The sequence below is a fragment of the Papio anubis genome, chromosome 20, assembly GCF_008728515.1.
Source record: "Papio anubis isolate 15944 chromosome 20, Panubis1.0, whole genome shotgun sequence".
NCBI lineage: Eukaryota > Metazoa > Chordata > Mammalia > Primates > Cercopithecidae > Papio > Papio anubis.
Genome location: NC_044995.1, coordinates 48,260,812 through 48,286,193, shown reverse-complemented (window position 1 = coordinate 48,286,193; position 25,382 = coordinate 48,260,812). Strand labels below are relative to the sequence as shown.

General features: G+C 54.0%; 1 protein-coding gene across 1 annotated transcript; it reads right to left on the bottom strand.

Moving 5' to 3' along the window:
- On the bottom strand, nt 1-11,856 carry HMG20B (high mobility group 20B). The gene is made up of 9 exons (XM_031659075.1): nt 11,781-11,856; nt 11,430-11,485; nt 10,975-11,083; nt 10,190-10,393; nt 9,129-9,249; nt 8,504-8,550; nt 8,167-8,239; nt 7,627-7,879; nt 1-184 (listed from the first exon to the last, which is right to left on the bottom strand). The coding sequence occupies exons 2-9, from the start codon at nt 11,465-11,467 to the stop codon at nt 1-3; spliced, it is 1,029 nt and encodes a 342-aa protein (XP_031514935.1). The 5' UTR covers nt 11,468-11,485; nt 11,781-11,856.
- Between the last annotated feature and the right edge of the window lie 13,526 nt (nt 11,857-25,382).

The following is a 25,382-nucleotide window of genomic DNA, read 5'->3' as shown; positions in this document are numbered from 1 at the left end:
TCACCCACCCGGGCCCTCGCCGCCGCCGCCGCCGCCGGATCCGTCGCTTCCTGAAGCCTCCCCTCCCCCGGCCCAGGACGCGACAGCCGAGAAGCCCGGGTAAGGGGATCCGGGAACCCGAGCCGCCCGGGAAGGCGACACCGCGGGGTGCGCAGGGGTGGGTTGGGCCCCAGGTGTCCGGGCCCTGCGAGGGCCAGTTGCGCCCTCCCCGGGGATACCCGCAGTCTGGGGGTCCTGAGCTCAGGACCCTGGAAGAACAGGGACCACAAATAAGGACAGGGACAAGCCCGGAGCGGTGGCTTACGCCTGTAATCCCAGCACCTTGGGAGGCCAAGGCTGGCAGATGACCTGAAGTCAGGAGTTCAAGACCAGCCTGGGCAACATGGTGAAACCCCGTCTCTACCAAAAATACAAAAATCAGCCGGAGGCGGTGGCACACGCCTGTAATCCCAGCTACTCGGGAGGCTGAGATCACTTGAACCCGGGAGGCGGAGGTTGCAGTAAGCCGAGATGGTGCCATTGCACTCCAGTCTGGGCAACAAAGCCAGACTCCATCTCAAAAAGGAAAAAAAAAAAGGACAGGGATGGCTGAGGGTGCTTGGGCACTTACTCTCTGCTAGGCGAGGTCATTGTTTTATTTTATTTTATTATTTTTGATGTTATTATTATTATTTTTTTGAGCTGGTGTCTCACTCTGTCACCCAGTTTGGAGTTCAGTGGCACGATCTCAGCTCACTGCAACCTCTGCCCACCAAGTTCAAGCAATTCTAATGCCTTGGCCTCCCCAGTAGCTGGGATTACAGGCATACACCACCACGCCCAGCTAATTTTTTTTTTTTTTTTTGTATTTTTAATAGAGATGAGGTTTAAAACCATGTTGGCCAGGCTGGTCTTGAACTCCTGACCTCAAGGGATCCTCCCACCTCAGCCTCCTAAAGTGTTGGGATTACAGGCATAAACCTCGGCCCCCAGCTGCTATTTTATTTCATCTGGCGTCCTGTTTGTCTCCAGGACTGGAGGAATGTCAGCTCCAGGAGGGCGGGGGCTGTTCCCCTGCTCTGTCCCCATGCCCAGTGCCCAGGGCGCAGTGCCTAGCATACAGCGGGTACTCAGTGATCTTTGGTGAGGAGTGAATGGATGTCCAGGTCACAGATGAGGGAGGAGACCCCAGGCACCAGGAGGCATTGGTAAAAATCCACTGGAATGCAATGCCGGAAACACCTATGTATCCATCAGATTCCTACCCAGGAATGTTGGCTCAATAAACAGCCATCCTGCCTGCAGTGGCGGGCCCTACAGCAGAGCCAGACACAGCCTCCGCCTGGGAGGAGCCTCACAAACTGAACATGGGGAGAGAAAAGAAAGTAGCAGAAGGGTTCGGATGAGGTAAGAAAGTTTATAGAAGGCCTGGCGTGGTGACTCACGCCTGTAATCCAGCACTTTGGGAGGCTGAGGCATGCGATCGCTTGAGATCAGGAGTTCGAGACTAGCCTGGACAACATGGTGAGACCCCATCTCTACTCGGGAGGCTGAAGCAGAATTGCTTGAATCTGGGAGGCGGAGGTTGCAGTGAGCCAAGATTGCACCACTGCGCTCCAGCCTGGGACAGACAGCACGACTCTGTCTGGAAAAAAAAAAAAAAAAAAAAGAGAGAGAGAGAGAGAGAGAAAGAGAGAGGGATTCACCTGCCTCAGCCTCCCAAGTAACTGGAATTACAGGCATGTGCCACCATACCCACCTATTTTCGTATTTTTAGTAGAGACCAGGTTTCACTGTGTTGGCCAGGCTGGTCTAGAAACTCCCAGTCTCAAGTGATCTGCCTGCCTTGGCCTCTGAAAGTGCTGGAATTATAGGCGTGAGCCACTGTGCCCAGCCCACACAACTTTTTGAATGTACCAAAACCTACTGAATTGTATGCTGAAATTATTTTAAAAAAATAAAAAAACTGATGCAAAATGGTATTTTCCAGGCCTGCCTAGAAATGAGAAACTCTAAATTTGAGGTGGTGGTACCTGTGCCAGGAAAGGGTGAAACTGGGGTGGAGAGTGACGGGGGTTGGCAGTATCGGGTTGTGTGAGTCTCCCATGGCAGCCGTAACAAAGCACCACACACTGGGTGGGGTGAGGTGGCTCTTGCTTGCGATCCCAGCACTTTGGGGTCCACTTTGGGAGGATCCACTTTGGGAGCCCAGGAGTTTGAGACCAGCCTGAGGAACCAGGTGAGACCCCATCTCTACAAAAAATACAAAATTAGCTGGGTGTGGTGGCATGCACCTGTAGTCCCAGCTACTTGGGATGCTGAGGTGGGAAGATGGCTTGAACCCAGGAGGTGCAGGCTGCCGTGAGCTGTGATGGCATCTCTGCACTCCAGCCTGGGTGGCAGACCAAGATCCTGTCTCAACCACAAAGAAACAGCTGGGCGCAGTAGCTTATGCCTGTAATCCTAGCACTTTGAGAGGCTGATTGCTTGAACCCAGTAGTTCAAGACCCCCATCTCACAAATAGGAACAAATTGGCCAGGCACAGTGGCTCACGCCTGTAATTCTAGCACCTTGAGGGGCCAAGGCGGGTGGATCACCTGAGGTCAGGAGTTTGAGATCAGCCTGGGCAACATGGTGAAACCCTGTCTCTACTCAAAATACAAAAATCAGCTGGGCGTGATGGTGAGTGCCTGTAATCCCAGCTACTCAGGAGGCTGAGATGGGAGAATCGCTTGAACCTGGGAGGTGGAGTAAGCTGAGATCGAGCCATTGCACTCCAGCCTGGGGCTATAATAGAGTGAGACTCCATCTAAAAAAAAAAAAATTAGGCAAGAGTGATGGCAGGCACCTGTGGTCCTAGCTACTCACGAGAACCAGGTGGGAGGTTCACCTGAGCCCAGGGAGGTCGACGCTGCAGTGAGCTATGACTGTGACACTGCACTCCAGCCTAGGCAATATAGTGGGACCCTGTCTCAAAGAAAAAAGCTGTTGGGCATGGTGGCTCATGCCTGTAATCCCAGCACTTTGGGAGGCTGGGGCAGGTGGATCACCTGAGGTCAGGAGTTCAAGACCATCCTGGCCAACATGGTGAAACCACATCTCTACTAAAAATACAAAAATTAGGCCAGACATGGTGGCAGGCACTCCGTGATCCCAGCTACCAGAGGCTGGGGCAGGAGAATCGCTGAACTCTGGATGGTGGAGGTTGCAGTGAGCTGAGATCGCGGCTATTGCACTCCAGCCCGGGTGACATGAGCGAAACTCTGTCTGAAAAAGCAGCAGCAGCAGTGTGGGATGGGGTGGGCACAATGGCTCACAACTGTAATCCCAGCACTTTGGGAGGCTAAGGCAGGAGGACACGGAGCCAGGGAGTTCAAGATCAGCCTGGGCAACATAGTGAGACCCCCACCCCTAAAAAATAAAATAAACAAAAAGCACCAAATGGGGAGACATAAACAGCAGAACTGATCCTTCTCACAACTCCAGAGGCCAGAATTCAAGAAACCGGCAGGGCCTCAGAGTCCCCGGGCAGAATCTGTTCTGACATCCACAGCTTCCGCTGGGTGGCCTTCCTTGACGCTCCTTGGCTTCTAGATGTATAACTCCAGTCTTGGCCTCTGTTGTCACTTGGCTGTCTCTTCTGTGTCTGTGTCCAAATTCTTATCTTCTTATAAGGAGAGCTGGTCATGTTGGACTTAGGACCCACGCTACTCCAGTAATGACTCTATCTTAACTAATTATATCTGCAGTGACCCTATTTCCAAATAAGGTCACATTCAGAGGTTCTGGGGGTTCAGATTATTTCTCTGTTTTGAGATGGAGTCTTTCACGCCTCCAGGCTGGAGTGCAGTGGTGTATCTGCTCACTGTAGTGCTGTGTTTCACAGCTCACTCCTTATTTTTTCTCGTCTTCAGTTCTCCTTCGAGGCTGGGACCACAGGCACTGACACCACACCGTGGCTAATTTTTAATATTTTTAAGTAGAGATGGGTGGCCGGGCCGGGTATGCTCAAGCCTGTAATCCCAAAGCACTTTGGGAGGCCGAGATGGCTGGGATCACGAGGTCAGGAGATCGAGACCATCCTGGCTAACATGGTGAAACCCCGCCTCTACTAAGAAATACAAAATAGCCGGGCGAGGTGGCAGCCTGTAGTCCCAGCTACTCGGGAGGCTGGAGGCCGAGAATGGCGTGAACCCGGGAGGCGGAGCTTGCAGTGAGCTGAGATCCCGCCACTGCACTCCAGCCTGGGTGACAGCGAGACTCCATCTCAAAAAAAAAAAAAAAAAAAAAAAAGTAGAGATGGGGTTTCACCTGCCAGCTGTGGATGGTTTTCCAAATTTTAGGATGTCTTGTATGTATGGCTATTAAATGCAAAAGTCTCTGGAAAGGTTTGTCATCAAGCAACACACACACACACACGCATAACAAAATAAGCCAAACCCAGAACTCCCAGCAATCTGTATCTCCAAAAAGAATGGAAAATGGTCATTCCAACAAAAGCATGTACATGAATGTTCACAGCAGCGGCACCCACAAGTAAATGGTAGAAAAACAGCCAAGAGTCCTTTGACACAGATAGATGGGTCCATATAGCGATTCATTCACACGCTGGACCATGACAGCCACCAAAAGGAATGGCTCTGATTAATACAGCTGGATGACCTTTTGAGGACAATCACACTCAGAGAGAAGCCAGATACAAAAGGACACACAAATCGGGCATGGTGGCCTCATACCTGTAATCCCAGCACTTTAGGAGGTCGCAGGCAGGCAGATAACCTGAGGTCAGGAGTTCGAGACCAGCCTGGCTAACACGGTGAAACCCCGTCTCTCTACTAAAAATACAAAAAAATTAGCTGGGGTGTGGTGGCGTGGCGCCTCTGTAGTCCCAGCTACCTGCTGAGGCTTCTGAGGCAGGAGAATCGCTTGAGCTGGGGAGGTGGAGGTTGCAGTGAGCCGAGATTGCGCCGCTGCACTCCAGCCTGGTGACAGAGCCGCAGACTGGGCCTGAAAAAAAAAAGATCATGCTGTAAAAGGGTCTCATCCAGGACAGGTCAATCCACAGAGGTAGGAAGGGGATTTTATGGGTGCCAGGAGCCAGAGGGGATGAGAGACTGCTGATGAGGACGGGACTTCCTTTGGGGTGCGATTAGAATGTGCTGGACATTAGGTAAAGGTGATGATTGCACAAAAATTGTGAATGTACCAAATGCCTGAATTGTGCATTTTAAAATGGCTAAAATGGCTAGACGTGGTGGCTCAATGCTCGTATCCTGGGCTTTGGGGGGGCTGAGGCAGGAGGACCGCTTAAGCCTAGGGAATTCAAGGCTGCAGTGAGCTATGATTGGGCCACTGCACTCCAGCCTGGCTGGTGAGCCGAGATCGTGGTCTCTAATAAATAAACAAAATGGCTATATAATGGTAAGGTTTATGTTGTGTATTTTACACAATAAACAAAACCGCGGCCCACCCAAAGTCAGTGTACTACAAAGGGACTTGAACCCTCGCGGCGGACACACAAGTTGAAGGGATGAACTGAGCAGCCGTGATCATCCCCTGTGCCTGGGTCCCCGATGTGTGCTGAGCCCACAGTACACAACTTCAGGTGGGAGGGATGCACGCCTGCCCTGCCATTGACTTGCTCTCTTCTAACCGGGCACGCTTTGGGTCTCCTGTCTCCCTATATCCGAGAAACTCCGGAGGCTCCCCTGCTGAGGTAAGAGAGCAGGCCTGGCTTCCCAGCAGGGATGCTGTCAAGTGGGGGGCCCAGGTTGCACTCTCTGAACCCCTCCACATCACCCCAAACAACCTACACACCTCACAGCTTAAAACACACATTTTACTTGTTTTTATTTAAAACTGATCCAGCAGTGGGAAGGGACCACCTCACCAGGTCCCTTGGCCGGCAGGGCAGGATGGGTATACGCCCCACTACTGGGGTACAGGCATGGGACACTCGCAAGTCCCTCACAAGCAAAGCCTGTGTTTCAAGGGCACAAGACCCCTCTATATAGTGAAAGTAATTTGGGGGTCCTGCTGTGTGCTAGGGGTGGGTTTCGGCCTGCCCCATGCCCGGGTGGCCCAGAGAGCCAGTGGAGAGCCAGTATAGCTGCAGGGCTGTCCTCCGAGGAGGCTACACTCATGCTGTATCTTGGTTCTTCTATGGGTGTAGCCCGGCCTTGAAGTGCTTTTCTGGGTTCCAGGGTCTGGGGAGACTGAAGCTAAAGGGATGCTGCGAAATTTAATTTTAGGGGCTGGAGCTAAGGTGGAGGACCAGGGCCCCAAGGGTGGACCCCAGCCTCTCATCCCCGCAGGGGGTGGGGCCAGGAGGCAGCCCACAGCCTCCCTCTGCATGGTGGGCCGCCCGCTCCTACAGGTGCACAAGCTGAAGCGAGAGGCCCGGAGGGCCTGGGATGCAGAGACCCCATCATCTCTGGCCCCCACCCGGCCTAGGGAACCCCCAGAGGCCATATGGCCCATCAGCTGCTCAACAGATGCCAGGGTTGGGAGGTATAGGCGTTGAACCCATAACCGGGCACTGGGATCCACCCCTGAGAAGCTTTGGGGAAGTTCTGGTGCCCCAGTGGGTCACCAAAATCGGGATCACGGCCAGAAACATCCCGGCCATCCAACACTGGTGCATGTGGGGCTGACATGAGTCGATCCCAGTGGTCTCCTAGTAAGATCATGCTGGAGCCCCCACCCGGCCCCAGCGGGCTGGGAACATAGAGGCCCGGACACACCTGGGGCAGAATCGGCCCACGCCCGCTTCGCCCGGCTACACCTGGCGACTCGTGGGGCACCCTTGATCACGGGGCCGATGAGCTTCGTGCTGCGCAGGAGTGGCCTTCCGGCCAGAAACAAATTACAGCGGACCCATGTAGAAGTCAGAGTGCCCAAGCGTGGGGCGTTTAGCGTGCCTGGGGACAGGTAGTGGGTGAGGCAAGGGTGCGAGTGTGAGCGGGGAGCTCAGGGGCAGAGGTAGGGTGACTCGAGGCCGGGGTCTGCCAAGAAGCGCTTCAGGCAAGACAGGCAAAGCGCAAAGATGGAAATAAAATCAACAGGCCCTGGAAGAATCGCAGAGACAAAGAAACAAAAGTAAAGGCAAGCGTCAAAATCGCTAAAGAACAATCCTGAATAGAAAACAAATCGAGAAAATCAGGAATAACTTCGAGAAACTAAAATCCATCGAGCAGAACAGAAAAAGTACTCAAAGCGTAAGAATACGTGTCGAAAAGCGTAAAGGAATCTCTCAGAGGCAATGTCGCCAGCAGCAAAGGAAGAAACAGGTCAATCGTAAAATCAGAAACTATGAAAGAACCATAAAGTCGGCGAACAATCGCGAATAGTCAAATTTCAAAAATAAGTTTCAAAACCTCAAAGAGATCGTCATGATTAAAAAGGACAAATCAGGAAATCGAAGTAAAGGAAAACAAATGATCAGTCAGCAAAACAAAGGGTCGAAACAAACTCGAAATAAAAGAATGAAAGCAAATCGTCAAAACGCTCAGATAAAATAAAGTCAAAGGTAAAAATAAAGGATATGTAATAACTGAGGGCAATAGGCCGGGGCAGGTGACCTAGCATAAGGGGCAGCGATAAAGTGAGGCAATTTGACTGTGGAAGAGGCGGGGAGCCTCGGTGACCAGGCCGGGGACTGGGAGATGGGGGCGGGGCCCTCACCCGGCACCGGCAGTGAGGCGAAGCTGGCGGTGAGCGCCTGGCGCACGGCCTGGAGCTGCTGCTGCAGCGCCAGCGTCCTCCGCTCCTCCAGCGCCAGCTCCTGCTCCAGACGCTCGCGCGCGCTGCTCATGCTCTGCGTGTGCCTCTGCAGCACCGCGTTCTGCTCCTCGAAGGCCACGTTCATCTTCCGCAAACGCCGAAGCTCCGCCTCGCGCGCTGCGCCGGGCGTAGGGGGAGCGGGGTCAGAGCCTGCGCCTCCCCTCTCCCGCACCGCCGGGCTTTTGCCAGGGACGTGCCCCTTGCCCGGGCTTCCCTCACTGGGCTTCCCTCACTGCGCCGTCTGCCTCCTGCTCCACATCAGCTGCTAGGGCGACGGCGCGCACCTGGGCGCTCATAGGAAACCTCCCGATCCGTCTCCTCCAGCCTTGGGGCCCTCTTGGCCCACGCCCCGCTCCACTACCCACTTCCACGGAGTTCGCATCAGGACCGCAGTTAACGCTCACCTTTGTTTTGGTCCAAGAACTCTTCAGTGAAGATGGGAACATCGAAGGTGGAGAAGCCATCGCAGTCCCCACCCTAACAGGAAGGGACAAAGTGGCAATTTTGCTGGTGGTAGGGGGCAGCCACGCTTTCTGGGTGTGTCCCAAGCCTAGGAGGGTCTCCTGGGGCACCCCGGGTGGGAGTGCCACCAATAGCGTCCCCACGGTGCAGTGGTACCGCCCCTGCTTGCACACATCTGGGCGTGTGGCGATCGCTTTCTCCCCGGAGCTCTGGCTCAGGGTTCTGGAAGCCTCCAGACCTTTCTCCCCCAGGTGCTTTGAGAAGAGGAAGGTCGCTTACCTTGTGTCCATTCAGGAGGGTGTTCATGAGCCCAGAGCCTGAGTCTTCTGGCGGGGGAGGGGAAGGGCAGAGTCAGCCTCCCAGGCCTCCAAGGACCATGCCCTGCACCCTAGGTCAGTGCTGCTCAGCCGACTCCAGCTCCCCACCTGAGTCCCCCGCGTCTGGGCATCCCCCATCGCTGCAGCGAGTGAGCCCCCTTCACTCTGGTTATGTATCTTTTCCCCGCCCATCCCACGGGACTGTGCCCCATGGAGCCGAGGCCCTGCCTGGGCAGAGGTCGCACCCCACAGAGCAGAACCCCAATTGCTCGCACCGGCCCCTCTCACTTTTTTTTTTTTGAGACGGAGTCTTGCCCTGTCGCCCAGGCTAGAGTGCAGTCATCTTGGCTCACTGCAACCTCTGCCTCCCGGGTTCAAGCAATTCTCTGCCTTAGCCTCCCGAGTAGCTGGGATTACAGGCACCGTGCCACTACACCCAGCTAATTTTTGTATTTTTAGTAGTGGGGGGGCGTTTCACCATGTTGGCCAGGCTGGTCTTGAACTCCTGACCTCAGATGATCCACCCACCTCGGCCTCCCAAAGTGCTGGGATTACAGGCGTGAGCCACCGCGCCTGACCCCTCCCACCTTTCTTGATCTTCTTCTCCTGGATCTTCTCCGTGCACATCTTATAGGCTTCCGACTGCTGGTAGGCCCGCAGCTCCTTCATGTACTGCTGCTTCTCTCTCTCGGCCTCATCCAGGTACCGCTGGGGAACAGCACCAAAAGACCTGAGGCAGGGGAAGCCTCTAACGCCAGGACCCAGTCTTCATCACTCAGCTTTCACAGCACCCTCCCCTCTCCTGAACCTTCCATAGTTCCCTATTCCCTCCAGACAGACAGAACCGGCTCCTCAGCCTGTTGCTCAAGGACCTCTGAGCTCCCACATCACTTCCCATGCCCCAGGCTCATCCCCAACTCCCGCCCTGACAAGACACTCCTGGGCGCCAGAGTCATGCGCAGGCACCCAACCTCCAGGGTATGTGGATACCTAGACTCCCTCCTGCACCCGTTTTTCTCTTTGAAATTTCACTTACAGGGGTGCAAAGCGGTGGTGGCTTTTGTTACATTTCCGTGATGTTTTTGCAATTTTTAAACTAACAGTATACGAAAATCAGATTTCACAAAAAATCCAGGCCTTATCCTGACTTCTTAGACATATCTTTGTTGGTCACCCAGTTTTCGATCTGTCTTGCCTCTTGCTAGCCGCGCCCCCAAAAGCTGGTCATCGGCTGGCCATGGTGGCTAATGCCTGTAATATCAGTACTTTGGGAGACTGAGGTGGGCAGATCATTTGAGGTCAAGAGTTCGAGACCAGCCTGGCCAACATGGCGAAACTCCATTTCTACTAAAAATACAAAAGTTAGCAGGGCGTGGTGGCTGGAGCCTGTAATCCCAGCTACTTGGGAGGCTGAGACAGGAGAACTGCTTGAACCCGGGAGGTGGAGGTTGCAGTGAGCCGAGATCGCGACACTGCACTCCAGCCTGGGCAACAGAGCAAGACTCCATCTCACACACACACACACAAAAACTGGTCATGGGTGGGCATTTCACCAGGCAGAAGGAAAAGCCCTGCACGTGGAATCCTTTGGGGGTCGGGGCTACTGGTAGTACGGGGGTCCGTCGGCCCTGCTCAGCGCCCCGCTCACCTGCTTCTCCGTTGGCTGCAGCTTGCTCCACTCGGCGCCCAGCATCTTGGTGATCTCGGGAAAGGGCAGATCCGGGTGGCGCGTGCGGATCTGCTCGCGCCGCTCGTTCAGGAAGCGCACGTAGCCTGTGACCGGTGCCTTGGGCCCATTCGGCAAAATCTTCTTCCGCTTCTTGCCCTTGGGCCAGCCGCGTTTCTTCACCGGCTGCAGAACCGGGCTGCGTCGTTGGGAGGGGGGCCTGGCGTACTGGGGCGGGGCTCAGAGGGACATGGGCGGGGCCTAATGCTGTATGGGCGGGGACGGGGCGGGGCCTAGTTGGGAGGAAGAACCCGGAAGAGATGGAGGTAGGGCCCAGTCAGGAGTCAGGACACGGTGGTTTAGAGGGGTCCCTGGCCAGGGATGAGGGGATCCCAGAGACTATGGGCCGAGGTTTGAGCACAGGGATGGTGTTTACTTAGATTGTGGGCGTGGCCTCTGCTTGGTGGGCGTGGCTTCTTGGAGAAAGGGCCCACAGGACCATGGGGAGGGTGCCGCCCCCAAGGAGTGGAAGTGGGCGGGACCTTAGAGTGGGCAGAGCTGGCATTGTGTGGTGGGCGGGGCCTGGACTTAGGGAGGCAGAGGACCTGTCAGGGGCGTGGCAGCTCGCACGGGGCGGGGTCTCAGCTTCCGGAGGAAAATCTGGGCTGTGGGCGGAGCCACAAGCAATTCAAATCCAGCCTGGGGCGGGACTTCAAGGCTGGGGCCGCAGCCCGGGGCCTCCCCCAGCTCAGCGCAGGGACTCTCACCTCCTCCTCGTGGGACCCCTTCTCGCCGGCGCGTGGACCCTCGCCGCGCTCTTGCTTGACAGCCACCACGAAGCCCCCATGCTGGCCCGGAGCCTTGCCGCCCGCCGGCCTGGAGCCAAGGATACCGAGGTCAGCCCCGTCCCTAGAGCCTCCCCTCCCCCAAACGCCTACCCCAAGGCTTTTAGACCCCCGACGACGGGGCTGCTGCGAGAGTGCACGAGCCCGAGGAAGCAGGGTCTGATGGGGTCAGTATCCGCGGAAGGTGGGACAAGCGGGGCTCCTGGGAGGGGCTGGAGGCCGAGGTGGGGTATGCAGGATTGGATGGAGGGAGAAGCCCCCTGACCCAGGTTGGGGGCGGTCGAGACCCCGGCCGGGGTGACTGGGGCGGGGGTTCAGGAGCTAGGGCTGCAGCCGGGAAGGCAGCGAGGGCGTGGGGAGGGAATCGGTGCACTCACGCGGCGGCCGCGCCGGGCTGCTTGGGGCCGTGGGACATGGCTGCTCCGGGCCGGACCTGGAACACGGACGCGGGCGGAGTTGAGTAGCGCCTGGGCTGATTGATGGCGGACCGCGAACTGGGGTATCCCGTGATGGAGAGCCCCGGGATGCCGGGCCCGGAGCGCTGGGGGGGCCGGATCCGGGGGCGGGGAAGTCCTCGAGGGCGGGCGCCCCAAGAATCCTTTGTTGGGCGATTGCCCCCCGGGAGGCCTAGGCCGGTTCCCCCCGGCCCAGGAAAGACCCCGGCCCGGCCCTGGGACCCCCGCACCCCCGCCCCCTCGCAGGGCCCGGAGTTCCGCGGCTGTTTTCACCTCCAAAGAAACTTTCCCGGACCTCCCGACTGCGCGACGCTCCAACCAACCGCCCGCAGCCCACCCCCGCCGACTGCCCCGCCCCTCCCCGCCCCCGGCATGCTAATGAGGCCTCGGCGAACGGTCCCATTGGGTGAGGCCTTCCCCCGGGGCGTGCCCATGCAGATACCGATCGGCGCGCCGGCCGGCGATTGGCTGGGGAGGCTGCTGAGCCGCGTGGGAGGTTGGTAAGGAAGGCGGCGGGCGGTGCGTCAAGTTCGGCTGCGCTCGGCCGCGCTCGGGACCAATCGGGAGCGCGTGGCGGACTTGCCGGGCGGAGCCTCTTAAAGGGCCAGTAGGTGAGGCGCCGACTCCTCCTCCCGCTCTGAGGGCGATACTCCCAGCAGCTGCCGGATGGCGCGACCCGCGGATCCGGGTCGGGCCCCGCCCCGGTTGCCATGGGGACGGAGGTGGGTTTGCTAGGGTTAAGTTCCTGCGAGGCAGCCCCCAGCCCTAGGACAAGGTGGGACCTGTTCTTAACATCCTGCAAAACCTATCGGAGACGTTTCCTATTTATTTATTCAGTTTAGAACCCCCGACATCCGGATCCGAGGGCTTCTGGCCACAGGGGCGGCTCTCCCAGTGGGATCTGGGCTTTCCCTCCTGTGCAATGGGGACATCGCACGATGTCCAGGGCATAGAGGCTGGGATGCTGCGAAGCTGAGAACGGGGTGTGGGTCAGGCAGGGGGTGGGGTTGGGAGCTGGGCTGGAAGTATTTGGGGAAAGATAGTGGTGAAGGGAGGTTGCAAGGACCTGGTGAAGTTGGGTCAGGATGCTCCGCTCTGGGGGATCAGACCCAAGTTGGGGGCTGCTCACTTCCTCTTTTTTTTTTTTTTGAGATGGAGTCTCGCTCCGTTGCCCAGGCTGGAGTGCAGTGGCTCGATCTCGGCACACTGCAACCTCTGCCTCCCGGGTTCAAGCAATTCTCTGCCTCAACCTCCCGAGTAGCTGGGATTACACACGCCTGCCACCACGCCTGGCTAATTTTTGTATTTTTAGTAGAAACAGGGTTTCACCATCTTGGCCAGGCTGGTCTTAAACTCCTGACCTCGTGATCCACCTGCCTCGGCCTCCCAAAGTGCTGGGATTACAGGTGTGAGCCACCGCGCCCAGCCCCCTTCCTCTTCCTCAAGTCCGCTCAAATGTCACCTGCTCAGCCAGGCCCTCTCCTCTGATTTTTTTTTTTTTTTTCTCCGTAAGTCGGTTTCCTCTCTGTGGCCTGCCTGTTTGGTTCACAGCAGTGCCCATGGTGGGTGTTCAATACACATTCATTGAATCGTTCAAATGTCTAGGAGGCAGATGCAGTCAGCTGCTTTGGAAAACAGACTGGCATTTCCTCAAAGGGTTAAATAAATGTGGAATCACCATGCAATTCAGCAGTTCACTCCTAGGAATATACTCCAGACAACTGAAAACAGGTGTTCAAACAAAAGCGTGTACACAAGCGCCCATAACAGCGTGATTCATAATAGCCAAAAAGTGAAAGCAACTCAAATGTCCGCTAACAATGCATGGATCAATGACGCGATATATCCTTACAACAGAATATTATCGGCCATAGGCTGGGTGCGGTGGCTCACACCAGTAATCCCAGCAGTTTGGGAGGCAGGCGGATCACTTGAGGTCAGGAGTTCGAGACCAACCTGGCCAACATGGTGAAAACCCAGCTCTATTAAAAATACAAGCCGGGCGCGGTGGCTCACGCCTGTAGTCCCAGCACTTTGGGAGGCCGAGGCAGGTGGATCACGAGGTCAGGAGATCGAGACCATCCTGGCTAACATGGTGAAACCCCGTCTCTACTAAAAATACAAAAAATTAGCCAGGCGTGGTGGTGGGTGCCTGTAGTCCCAGCTCCTCGGGAGGCTGAGGCAGGAGAATGGCATGAACCCAGGGGGCAGAGCTTGCAGTGAGCCGAGATCGTGCCACTGCACTCCAGCCTGGGCAACAGAGCAAGATTCCGTCTCAAAAAAAAAAAAAAAAAAAGGAAAAGAATATTAGCAGCCAAAAAAAAAAAGTAGCGAGTCTCTGACACAGGTCACAGCATGGATGTACCTTGAAGACATCACGCTCAGTGAGAGAAGCCAGACACAAAAGACCACACAGTGTGTGATCAAAATGTTCAGGACAGGCCCATCCACAGAGACAGGAGGGGGACACATGGGTGCCAGTGGGTAGGGAATGGCTGCTGAGAGGGATGCGGTTTTCATTTGGGTGATGAAAGTATTTTACAATTTGATTTCAGTGATGCCTGCATGACTCTGGAAATATACTACAAGCAATGGAATTGTATGCTCTAAATGGGTGCATTATATGTGAGTTAAGTCTCAATAAGCCCGTTGTCGTAAGATGCAGCCCGGGGCTGAGGAAGGGGAGCTGGCCCTGGTATCTAGACGGTTCCACACGCCAGACCTGGCTCTGTTGCTTAATCAGCTGTCTGACCTCCCAGGCCTCCCCTGTGTCTCTCTGCTGACTTAAAAATAGTCCAGGTGAGGCTGGGCGCGGAGTCACCCCTCATGGCCATAGTCAATAACAAATTAATGGTACATTTATTTGTTTATTTATTTTATTTTATTTATTATTATTATTATTATTTTTTTTTTTTTTTTTTTTGAGACGGAGTCTCGCTCTGTCACCCAGGCTGGAGTGCAGTGGCCGGATCTCAGCTCACTGCAAGCTCCACCTCCCGGGTTTACGCCATTCTCCTGCCTCAGCCTCCCGAGTAGCTGGGACTACAGGCGCCCGCCACCTCGCCCGGCTAAGTTTTCGTATTTTTTAGTAGAGACGGGGTTTCACCGTGTCAGCCAGGATGGTCTCGATCTCCTGACCTCGTGATCCGCCCGTCTCGGCCTCCCAAAGTGCTGGGATTACAGGCTTGAGCCACCGCGCCCGGCCTATTATTATTTTTTGAGACTGAGTGTCACTCTGTCACCAGTGCAGTGATGCGATCTCGGCTCACTGCAAGCTCCACCTCCCAGGTGCATGCCATTCTCCTGCCTCAACCTCCGGATTAGCTGGGACTACAGGCGGCCGCCACCACGCTTGGCTAATTTTTTCTATTTTTTAGTAGAGACGGGGTTTTGCCACATTAGCCAGGATGGTCTCGATCTCTTGATCTCGTGATCCGCCCGCCTCGGCCTCCCAAAGTGCTGGGATTACAGGCGTGAGTCACCATGCGGCCTTTTTATTTTGTTTATTTTGAGATGGAGTCTTGCTCTGTTGCCAAGGCTGGAGTGCGGTGGCATGATCTTGGCTCACTGAAACCTCTGCCTCCCAGGTTCAATGATCCTCCTCCCTCGGCCTCCCAAGTAGCTGGGATTACAGGCATGAACCACCTTTCTATTAGGTTTTTTGTTTGTTTGTTTTTGTTTTTATTTTGACAGAGTCTCACTCTGTCATCCAGGCTGGGGTGTAGTGACACGATCTAGGCTCATTGCAACCTCCGCCTCCCGGGTTCAAGGGATTCTCCTGCCTCAGCCTCCCGAATAGCTGGGATTACAGGCACCCGCTACCAAAACAGGCTAATTTTTTTTGTATTTTTAGTGGAGACGGGGTTTCATCATGTTGGCCAGGCTGGTTTCCAACTCCCGACCTCAAGTGATCCACCCGCCTCAGCCTCCCAAGGTGCTGAGATTACAGGCATGAGTCATCGTGTCCAGCCTTCTATTAGTTTTTTTTTTTTTTTTTTTTTGAGGTGGATTTTTTTTTGAGCCACCATGTCCAGCCTCTATTAGTTATTTTTAAATGTATAATTAAATTTGTCCAGGTGTGGTGGCTTACACCTGTAATCCCAGCACTTTGGGAGGCTGAGGCAGGAGGATCACTTTGAGGTCAGGAGTTCCAGACCAGCCTCGGCAACGTAGCGAGATCCCATCTCTACAAGTAATTTAAAAATTGGCTGGGCGTGGTGGCTGCTGCCTGTGGTCCCAGCTACTCAGGAGGCCAAGGTGGGAGGATCACTTGAGCCCAGGAGGTAGAGACTGCAGTGAGCTATGACTGAGCCACTGCACTCCAGCCTGGGTAACAGAACGAGACCCTATCTCAAAAACAAAAAAACAAAAAAGAAGAAGAGTTTTCAGGTTGGTTTTGAAAGCAGTTTGGAGTTTCTTGGCATCAACAAAAACACCTTGTCGCAGGAATATTTTCTAGAAAAGAAAGAAAGTAACTTAAGTCCAGACTGCATGGTATTCAGTCTAGTTCCTGCAAACTGTGCACGCCCATTCTGTCACAAGTGACATATAATTTATACTATTTGGGCCGGGTGCGGTGGCTCATGCCTGTAATCCCAGCACTTTGGGAGGCTGAGGCAGACAGATCACTTGAGGTCAGGAGTTCGGGACCAGCCTGGTCAACATGGTGAAGCCCCGTCTCCACTAAAAATACAAAAATTAGCTGGCTGTGGTGGCGGGTGCCTGTAGTCCCAGCTACTCAGTAGGCTGAGGCAGGAGGATGGCTTGAACCCAGGAGGTGGAGGTTGCAGTGAGCTGAGATTGCCCCACTGCACTCCAGCCTGGGCGACAGAGCGAGACTCCATCTCAAAAAATAATAATAGACTGGGTGCAGTGGCTCATGCCTGTAATCCCAGAACTTTGGGAGGCCAAGGTGGGTGGATCACGAGGTCAGGAGATCGAGACCATCCTGACTAACACGGTGAAACCCTGACTCTACTAAAAATACAAAAAAATTAGCCAGGCGTGGTGGTGGGTGCCTGTAGTCCCAGCTACTCGGGAGGCTGAGGCGGGAGAATGGCGTGAACCTGGGAGGCAGAGCTTGCCGTGAGCCGAGATCGTGGTGCTGCACTCCAGCCTGGGCAACAGAGCGAGACTCTGTCTCAAAAAGTAAATAAATAAATAATAATAATAATAATAATTTATACTATTTGACATTACATCCTTCTTAACTCTTTGAAAAAGCCCATCTAGTTTGCCCCCAAGTTATAGATCTGTTTTTCTTAGGAACATAAAGTTCTCTCAATCCTAGCCTTAGTGAACAGCAATCATAGCCGAAAGGCATATCATTTTATGTTTGTTTCTTGTTTTTGTTTGTTTGTTTTTTGAGACGGAGTTTCATTCTTGTCGCCCAGGCTGGAGTGCAGTGGCACGATCTCGGCTCACTGCGACCTCTGCCTCCTGGGTTCAAGCGATTCTTCTGCCTCAGCCTCCCAAATAGCTCGGATTACAGGCATTCACCACCACGTTTGGCTAATTTTTTTTTTTTTTTGTAGTAGAGACAGGGTTTCACTATGTTGGCCAGGCTGGTCTCGAACTCCTGACCTCAGGTGGCCGCCTGTCTCCGCCTCCCAAGGTGCTAGATTACAGGTGTGAGCCACTGCACCTGGCCGCATTTCTTTTTACAATTTTTCCTAGCCACACACACAGACACACACAGATACACCACACTGCATGGTTTTGCTGGGGATGCAGTCATAATTACGACAAACTGAGGGGCTTACACAAGAGAAATGTATTGTTTCACAGTTCTGCAGGCCAGAAGTCCGAGAGAAAGGCGTGGGTAGGGTGGGGTCCTTCTGAGGGCAGAGGGGAGAATCTGTCCCCGGCGTCTCCCAGTTCCTGGCATCGTCCAGCAATCCTCGGCGTTTCTTGTCTTGTAGGAGTGACACCCCGAGGTCTGCCTGCATCTTCGCGTAGGGTTCTCCCTCTGTGCGTGTCTACCCAAATTTCCTCTTTTGATAAGGACACCAGTCATACTGGGCCAGGACCCACCCTCATGATATCACTCATTACATCTGCAATGACCTTTTTCCAAATACGGTCACATTCTGAGGACTTGGGGATTAGGACAGCAACCTGTGCATTCTGGGGGGACGTGATTCCACCCACAGCACATGCCTACACACGTACACGTGTGTGTATTCCTATTAAAGATGTGGGCCGGGTGCGGTGGCTCATGTCTGTAATCTCAGCACTGTGGGAGGCCGAGGTGGGTGAATCACTGGAGGTCAGGAGTTCAACACCAGCCTGGCCAACATGGAGAAACCCTGTCCCTACTAAAAACACAAAAATTAGCTGGGTGTGTAGTCCCAGCTACTCAGAAGGCTGAGGCAGGAGAATCACTTGAACCCAGAGGTGGAGGTTGCAGTGAGCTGAGGTCACGCCACTGCACTCCAGCCTGGGTGACAGAGCAAGACTCCCTCTGAAAAAATATTAAATAAATAAATAAATAAATAAGCAAATAAATACAAATATAGGCTGGGTGTGGTAGCTCCCGCTTGTAATCTCAGCGCTTTGGGAGGCCAAAGTGGGCAGGTCACCTGAGGTCAGGATTTCAAGAACAGCCTGGCCAACATGGCAAAACCCTGTCTGTACTAAAAATACAAAAATGAGCCACGTGTGGTGGTGCACACCTGTAGCTCCAGCTACTCGGGAAGCTGTGGCACAAGAATTGCTTGAACCTGGGAGGCAGAGGTTTCAGTGAGTCAAGACTAAGCCACTACACTCCAGCCTGGGCGACATAGCGAGACATTGTCTCAAAAAAATAAAAATAAAGTGAGGACCTGGCCAGGTGCAGTGGCTCACACCTGTAATCCCCAGCACTGTGGGAGGCTGAGGCAGGAGGATTGCTTGAACCCAGGAATTTGAGGCCAGCCTGGACAACATAGTGAGACGTGTCTCTACAAAAAAAAAAAAAAAAAAAAATTAATAAAAGTAAGCAAACAAACGTGAGGTCGTATTCCACTGTGTATGATACCAGTGCCTTCATGCTGTAAGCTTCAACTGCAGCCAGTTCTTCTGTTTTACTCAATAACATCTCTCAGATAAAGGGTCTTTGGCCTTCGCTGTATCACCCAGGCTGGAGTGTAGTCGCGGATCTCAGCTCATTGCAACTCCTGAACTCCTGGGCTCAAGCCATTCTCCTGCTTTTTAGTCTCTTGGAGAGCCGCTAGGGGACCACAGTGCACTGGCCACACCTAGCTGATTATTTTAATTTTTGTACAGATGGGGTCTTGTTCTGTTGCCCACCTCCTGGCTAGAGCAAGCGTGGTGCAATCTCGGGTTCACTATAGCCTCCACCTCCTGTGTTCAAGTGATTCATCTGTCTCAGCCTTCAGAGTAGCTGTGATTACAGGCACAACTCACCGTACAGACTAATTTTGTAATTCTTAGTAGAGATGTGTTTTGCCATGTTGGCCAGTCTGGTCTCAAACTCCTGGCCTCATGCATTCTGCCCTTCAGCCTCCACAGTACTGGAATTACATGCCCCCACAATTTTTTTCTTTTTGAGATGGAGTCTCGCCTCTGTCGCTTCAGGCTGGAGTGCAGTGGCTGACCTCAGCTCACTACAAGCTCCGGCCCCCAGGTTCACACCATCTCCTGCCTCAGCCTCCTCGAGTAGCTGGGACTACAGGCTCTCGGCCACCATGCCCAAGCACGTTTTGTATTTTTAGTAGAGACGGGTTTCACCGTGTTAGCCAGGATGGTTTCACCTCCTGATCTCGCGATCTGCCCGCTTTGGCCTCCCAAAGTGCTGGGATTACAGGCGCGGGAGCCACCACGCTTTAAATTTTCAATAGATATTAATCAACATGGATGGCTGGACTTTTCTGCACCACCCAGGAGAGTCAGGTGTACTTGGTTCCCAGCCATGGACACCCCAAACCTCCTGGGGCTTTTATATAGAGGGAATTCTAATAGGCATTGCTTAAACAGATGCTGGAGAGCTGAGGAAGGCAATAGGGAAGCTGAAAGAGAGTTACTGTCCCCAGCGCCCCTCGGCCCAGGGGCTGCCAGAACACAGGGCTGATGGGACAGGGGGCCCCAGGCCTCTGGAGGAGGGGGCACCCACTGCTACTGAGCCCCTCAGGAACTCATGAGCGGGAATCTGAGCCCCAACTGTGGGACTTGGGCAATTTACTAAACCCTGTGCCTCAGTTTCTCTGTTAAGTGGGATAATTGCTGCCTCCACCTTTATGAGGTTGTTGGCTGGGATTGTCCAGGGAGAATCGACACGGTTACAGAAAACACTCTAGCTCAGTGGTTCTCATCCGGGGTCGCTGTCACGCCAGGAATACCTAGCAATGTCTAGGAGAGAGATTCTTCATTGGGTCAGACTCGGGGTTCTATCACTGGCATCTACGTGGCTGAGGCCAGAGATCCTACACACAGCCCCCACCACCAAAATGATACACGTCCCAAACGCCAGAAAGACCGGTGCTGGTCAGGCACAGTGGCTCTCTCCTGGAATCCCCAGCGCACTTCTCGAGGCTGAGGCGGGTATCACCTGAGGTCAGGAGTTCGAGACCAGCCTGGCCAACATGGGGAAACCCCATCTCCACTAAAAATACAAAAACTTAGTCAGGTGTAGTGGCAGGCTCTGTGTAAATCCCAGCTACTCGAGGCCATGGAAGGAGCATTGCTTGAACCCTCGAGATGGAGGTTTTCAGAAAGTGAGGCTGAGATCGCACGAAAAATTCCTGCCTGGGCGACAGAGCAACTCTCCCACTCAAACACAACAGCAACAGCAAAACTCCCGAGTTCCAGGCCCTGCCTGCCAGGAGGTCACCGCTCGCTACAGCTCTCCCCGCTTGCTCTCAGCACAAGGACTGACCAGCATCACGAAACATAAATCACAAAGACGCTTTCGGGCAAATGGGAAACCAGATACCGAATAGGACCTGGGCACAGGCGTGGGCCTGGCGCAAGACCGAGTCACGAAAGACCGACTGAAGAGTGTTGTGGCTTATGCTCACGCCATCGTCTCAGCTTTGGGAGCCCCGGCGGCAGATCATGAGCAAGTCAGGGAAAGTCATAGTTCAGCTTCCGACCAACAACATGGAGAACCTCTCGTCTCTACTAAAATACAAAAATACCAGTCGTGCTACGGTGGTTTCATGTGCTCATCCCAGCGACGCAAGTTGAGGGTAGAGAATCATTTCATGAATTGGGAGGTGGAGTTTTGCAGTGAGTCGCAGGTTCTACATTACACTCCAGACTGGGTGATGGATCTGTGACTCCATCTCAAAAAAAAAAAAAGAAGGTGCGGTGGTGGCCACCTATAATCACAGCTACTTGGGAGGCGTGGAGGCAGAGAATCACGAACCTGGGGCAGGTTGTGATGACCGATTGTGCTGACAGACCAACCTGGGCTTACAGAGTGAGGACCTTGTTCCAAAAAAAAAAAAAAAAAAGGTGGGGAGGGAAGGAAGGAAGGACAGATTCCTTTCTTTCTTTTTTGAGACAGAGTCTGAAGTTCTGACGCCAGGCTGGAGTGCAGCGGCCATCTCGGCTCACTGCAAGCTCCACCTCCCAGGTTCATGCCGCCATTCCTGGCTCTCAGCCTCCCTGTGCAGCTGGGACTACAGGCCACCACCACGCCGCTAACTTTTTGTATTTTAGTAGAGACGGGTTTCACTGTGATTCCATCTCTGACTCGGATCCGGGCCTCGGGCCTCGGGCCTCCCAAAGTAAGCAAGGGATTACAGGCGTGAGCCCGGCCTTTTCTTTTTTTTTTTTGAGATGGAGTCTTGCTCTATCGCCCAGGCTGGAGTACAGTGGCATGATCTCAGCTCACCGCAACCTCCACCTCCCAGGTTCAAGTGATTCTCCTGTCTCAGCCTCCTAAGTAGCTGGGATTACAGGTGCACGCCAGCATGTCCAGCTAATTTTTCTATTTTTAGTAGAGATGGGGTTTCACCATGTTGGTCAGGCTGGTCTCCAACTCCTGACCTTGCGATCCACCTGCGTTGGCCTCCCAAAGTGCTGGGATTACAAGCATGAGCCACCGTGCCTGGCTGTCTCCCTCCCTCCCTTCCTTCCTTTTCTTCCTTCTTTTCTTTCCTTTTTTTTTTTTTTTTTTTTTTTTTAGACAGAGTCTCGCTCTTGTTGCCCAGGCTGGAGTGCAGTGGCGCAATCTTGGCTCACTGCAAGCTCTGCCTCCCGGGTTGACACCATTCTCCTGCCTCAGCCTCCTGAGTAACTGGGACTACAAGCGCATGTCACCGCACCCAGCTAATTATTTGTATTTTTGTAGAATTGAGGTCTCACTATGTTGCCCAGGCTGGTCTCGAAGTCCTGACCTCAGGTGATCTGCCTGCCTCGGCCTCCCAAAGTGCTAGGATTACAGGGGTGAGCCACCGCGCTAGGCCTAAAATATATTTTTATCATTATTTTTGTAGAGATAGAGTTGCCCTATGTTGCCCAGTCTGGTCTTGAACTCCTGGGTCCAAGCCATCTGACCGCCCCAGCATTCCTAAGTGCTGGGATTACAGGCATGAGCCACCGCACCTGGCCAAGTTGTGTGGTTGAATCAAATTCTATTTGATTCGGTTACTCTCACCCCCATTTTATGGAGAGGGCAACTAAAGTTTGCTGGCTTGTCAGGGACTGCCTAGATATGATCCTGGCTTTGCTCCCCCGCTTCCCCGCCTCCACCATGGCCACCCTCAGATCTAAGGAAGTTTCAGTGCAGCCTCAGGAACCCTCACTGCCCCCCGCCTCTGTCATCCCAGGCCTGGGTCACAGAAGATCAAGGAAGCCTCCGGTACTTAACGTTCTCCACTCCACCCGGAGGCTGGACTGCGGCCATCAGGACATCCGATCTCCGGCCAGGGGAGGGGGGACGCAGGCTTGGCGTCAGGGGGCCGCTGGTGAGGGGCTGGGGACATCAAAGGCTGTGAGGATCTCTCCTGACTCCTCTGTCCTACCCCGAGGGCCTGAGCTTTCATCATGCCTTCCTGACATCTCTAGACAGGGCCTTCTCTGATCTTTACCCCCACGTCCAACCCCCACTCTTGTTGAGGCATGTCATCTCCTGTGGCTTCCCCACGCACGCAGCTGAAGCCTTCGTTTGGAAGAAGCTGCTCATCTCCCACTGGACTTTTAAATCTCAGCCCCACCCTCCCTCTAACCCCTACCATGGCTCCCTCGTGACCTCAGGGTAATGTCCCAACTCCTGACCCGCCATGTAACCACACTTCTTGGTCTGACTCCTCCAGCCCTGTCCCTGATGAGGAGAACTGGGAGGGGTCATCCTTGTCTCCCCTCAAAACCGAGGGCTTCAGAATCTTTGGGGCTCCTCAGCACAAGGTCAGACCTAGTTCCTGCTCACCCCACAAAGTCAGGGCTAGGAAATATGAGCTGGCTTCCAGGGACAAAACAGAGGCCGGGTGCCGAGGCTCATGGCTATAATCCCAACACTGGGAGGCTGAGCTGGGAGGACCACCTGAAGCCAGGTGGTCGGGACCAGCCTAGGCAAAATGATGAGGCCTCATCTCTACAAAAAATTTAAAAATACTTTGAGTGAGGTCGGGCGTGGTGGCTCACGCCTGTAATCCCAGCACTGTGGGAGGCCAAGGAGGGCGGATCATGAGGTCAGGAGATCGAGAACATCCTGGCTAACAAGGTGAAACCCCATCTCGGCTAAAAATACAAAAAATTAGCTGGGTGCGGTGGCTCACGCCTGTAATCCCAGCACTTTGGGAGGCCGAGGCGGGTGGATCATGAGGTCAGGAGTTCAAGACCAGCCTGGCCAAGATGGTGAAACCCCATCTCTACTAAAAATACAAAAAATTAGCCAGGCTTGGTGGCAGGCACCTATAATCCCAGCTACTCGTGAGGCTGAGGCAGGAGAATCACTTGAACTTGGAGGACAGAGGTTGCTGTGAGCCAAGATCACGCCACTGCACTCCAGCCTGGGCTAACGAGTGAGACTCCGCCTCAAAAAAAAAAAAAAATTAGCTGGGCGTGGTGGCAGACGCCTGTAGTCCCAGCTACTCAGGAGGCTGAGGCAGGAGAATGGCATGAACCTGGGGGGCAGAGGTTGCAGTGAGCTGAGATTGCGCCACTGCATTCCAGCCTGGGGGACAGAGCAAGACTCCATCTCAAATAAACAAAAAATAAAAATACTTTGGGTGGCCAGGCGCAGTGGCTCACGGCTCTAATCCCAGCACTTTGGGAGGCTGTGGCGGGCAGATCACTTAAGGTCAGGAGTTTGAAACCAGCCTGGCCAACATGGTGAAACCCCATCTCTACTAAATATACAAAAATCATCTGGGGGTGGTGGCGGGCGCGCCTGTAATCCCAGCTGCTCAGGAGGCTGACACAGAATTGCTTGAACCCAGGAGGCAGAGGTTGCAGTGAGCAGAGATTGTGCCACTGCACTCCAGCCTAGGTGACAAAGCAAGACTCTGTCTTAAAAAAACAAAAACCACCTGGGCCTCCCAAAGTGCTGGGATTACAGGTGGGAGCCAGGGCCCCCCGGTCCCTAGGCTAATATTTCAAAAATTCATTTTTTCATTTTCTTCAGAGGACTAAAGGGGAACGTGCCAGGAGGACTCTAAGGGGGAACATGCCACGAAGAGAGGAAGGAATTGGGGTTCTTATCTCTCCTCATGCCTTTATCTCCCCGAGTCGTCTGCCTCTTATCTCTCCTCCTTCCTTTCTAGGTTCTGTCTCTTGACCTCCTTTACCTCTCTCACCCATTTTCAGTCTGGTTTTCATAAAACAGAAAACAGTTTGTGACTTGCATCAGCGTGGGTGGCCAGGGCTATGGACCCCTTGGCTGTTTGAGCCTTGGGTTTTTTTGTTTTTTTTTTCTTTGAGACAGAGTCTCACTCTGTCACCCAGGCTGGAGTGCAGTGGTCAGATCTCGGCTCACTGCCAACTCCGCCTCCTGGGTTCATGCCATTCTCCTGCCTCAGCCTCTCAAGTAGCTGGGACTACAGGCACCCACCACCGCGCCCGGCTAATTTTTTTATTTTTAGTAGAGACAGGGTTTCACTGTGGTCTCGGTCTCCTGACCTCATAATCCGCCCGCCTTGGCCTCCCAAAGTGCTGAGATTACAGGCATGAGCTACTGCGCCTGGCCTTGGTTTGGTTTTTGAGACGGAGCTTCACTCTGTCGCCCAGGCTGGAGTGCAGTGGCGCAATCTCGGCTTACTGCAACCTCAGCCCTCCCGGGTTCAAGTGATTCTCCTGCCTCAGCCTCCCGAGTAACTGGGATTACAGGCACAGCCACCAGGCCCAGCTAATTTTGTATTTTTAGTAGAGATGGGTTTTCACCATGTTGGGCAGGCTGGTCTCAAACTCCTGGTCTCAAGTGATCTGCCCACCTCGGCCTCCTAAAATGTTGGGATTACAGGCTTGAGCCACCGCACCTGGCCTAATTTTTAAAATTTTTTTGTAGAGATAGGGTCTCAGCACATTGCCCAGGCTGCTCTTGGACTCCTGGGATCAAGCAATCCTCTCAACTCGGCCTACCAAAGTTCTGGGATTACAGGCATGAGCCACTGTGCCAGGCCAGTTATGTAACTCTTGTACCTGTTCTAGATCAGGGGAGACCCAGGCTCCAAGAGGTTAAAAGACTTGTCCCAGGCTGGGTGCAGTGGCTCAGGCTAATACCAGCACTTGGGGAGGCCGAGGCAGGAGGATCACCTGAGGTCAGGAGTTTGAGACCAGCCTGGCCAACATGGTGAAACCCTATCTATTAAAAATACAAAAATTAGCCGGGTGTGGTGGCGGGCGCCTGTAATCCCAGCACTTTGGGAGGCCTAGACGTGGTGGACTCAACAGGTCAGGAGATCAAGACTGGTCCTGGCGAACACGTGAAAC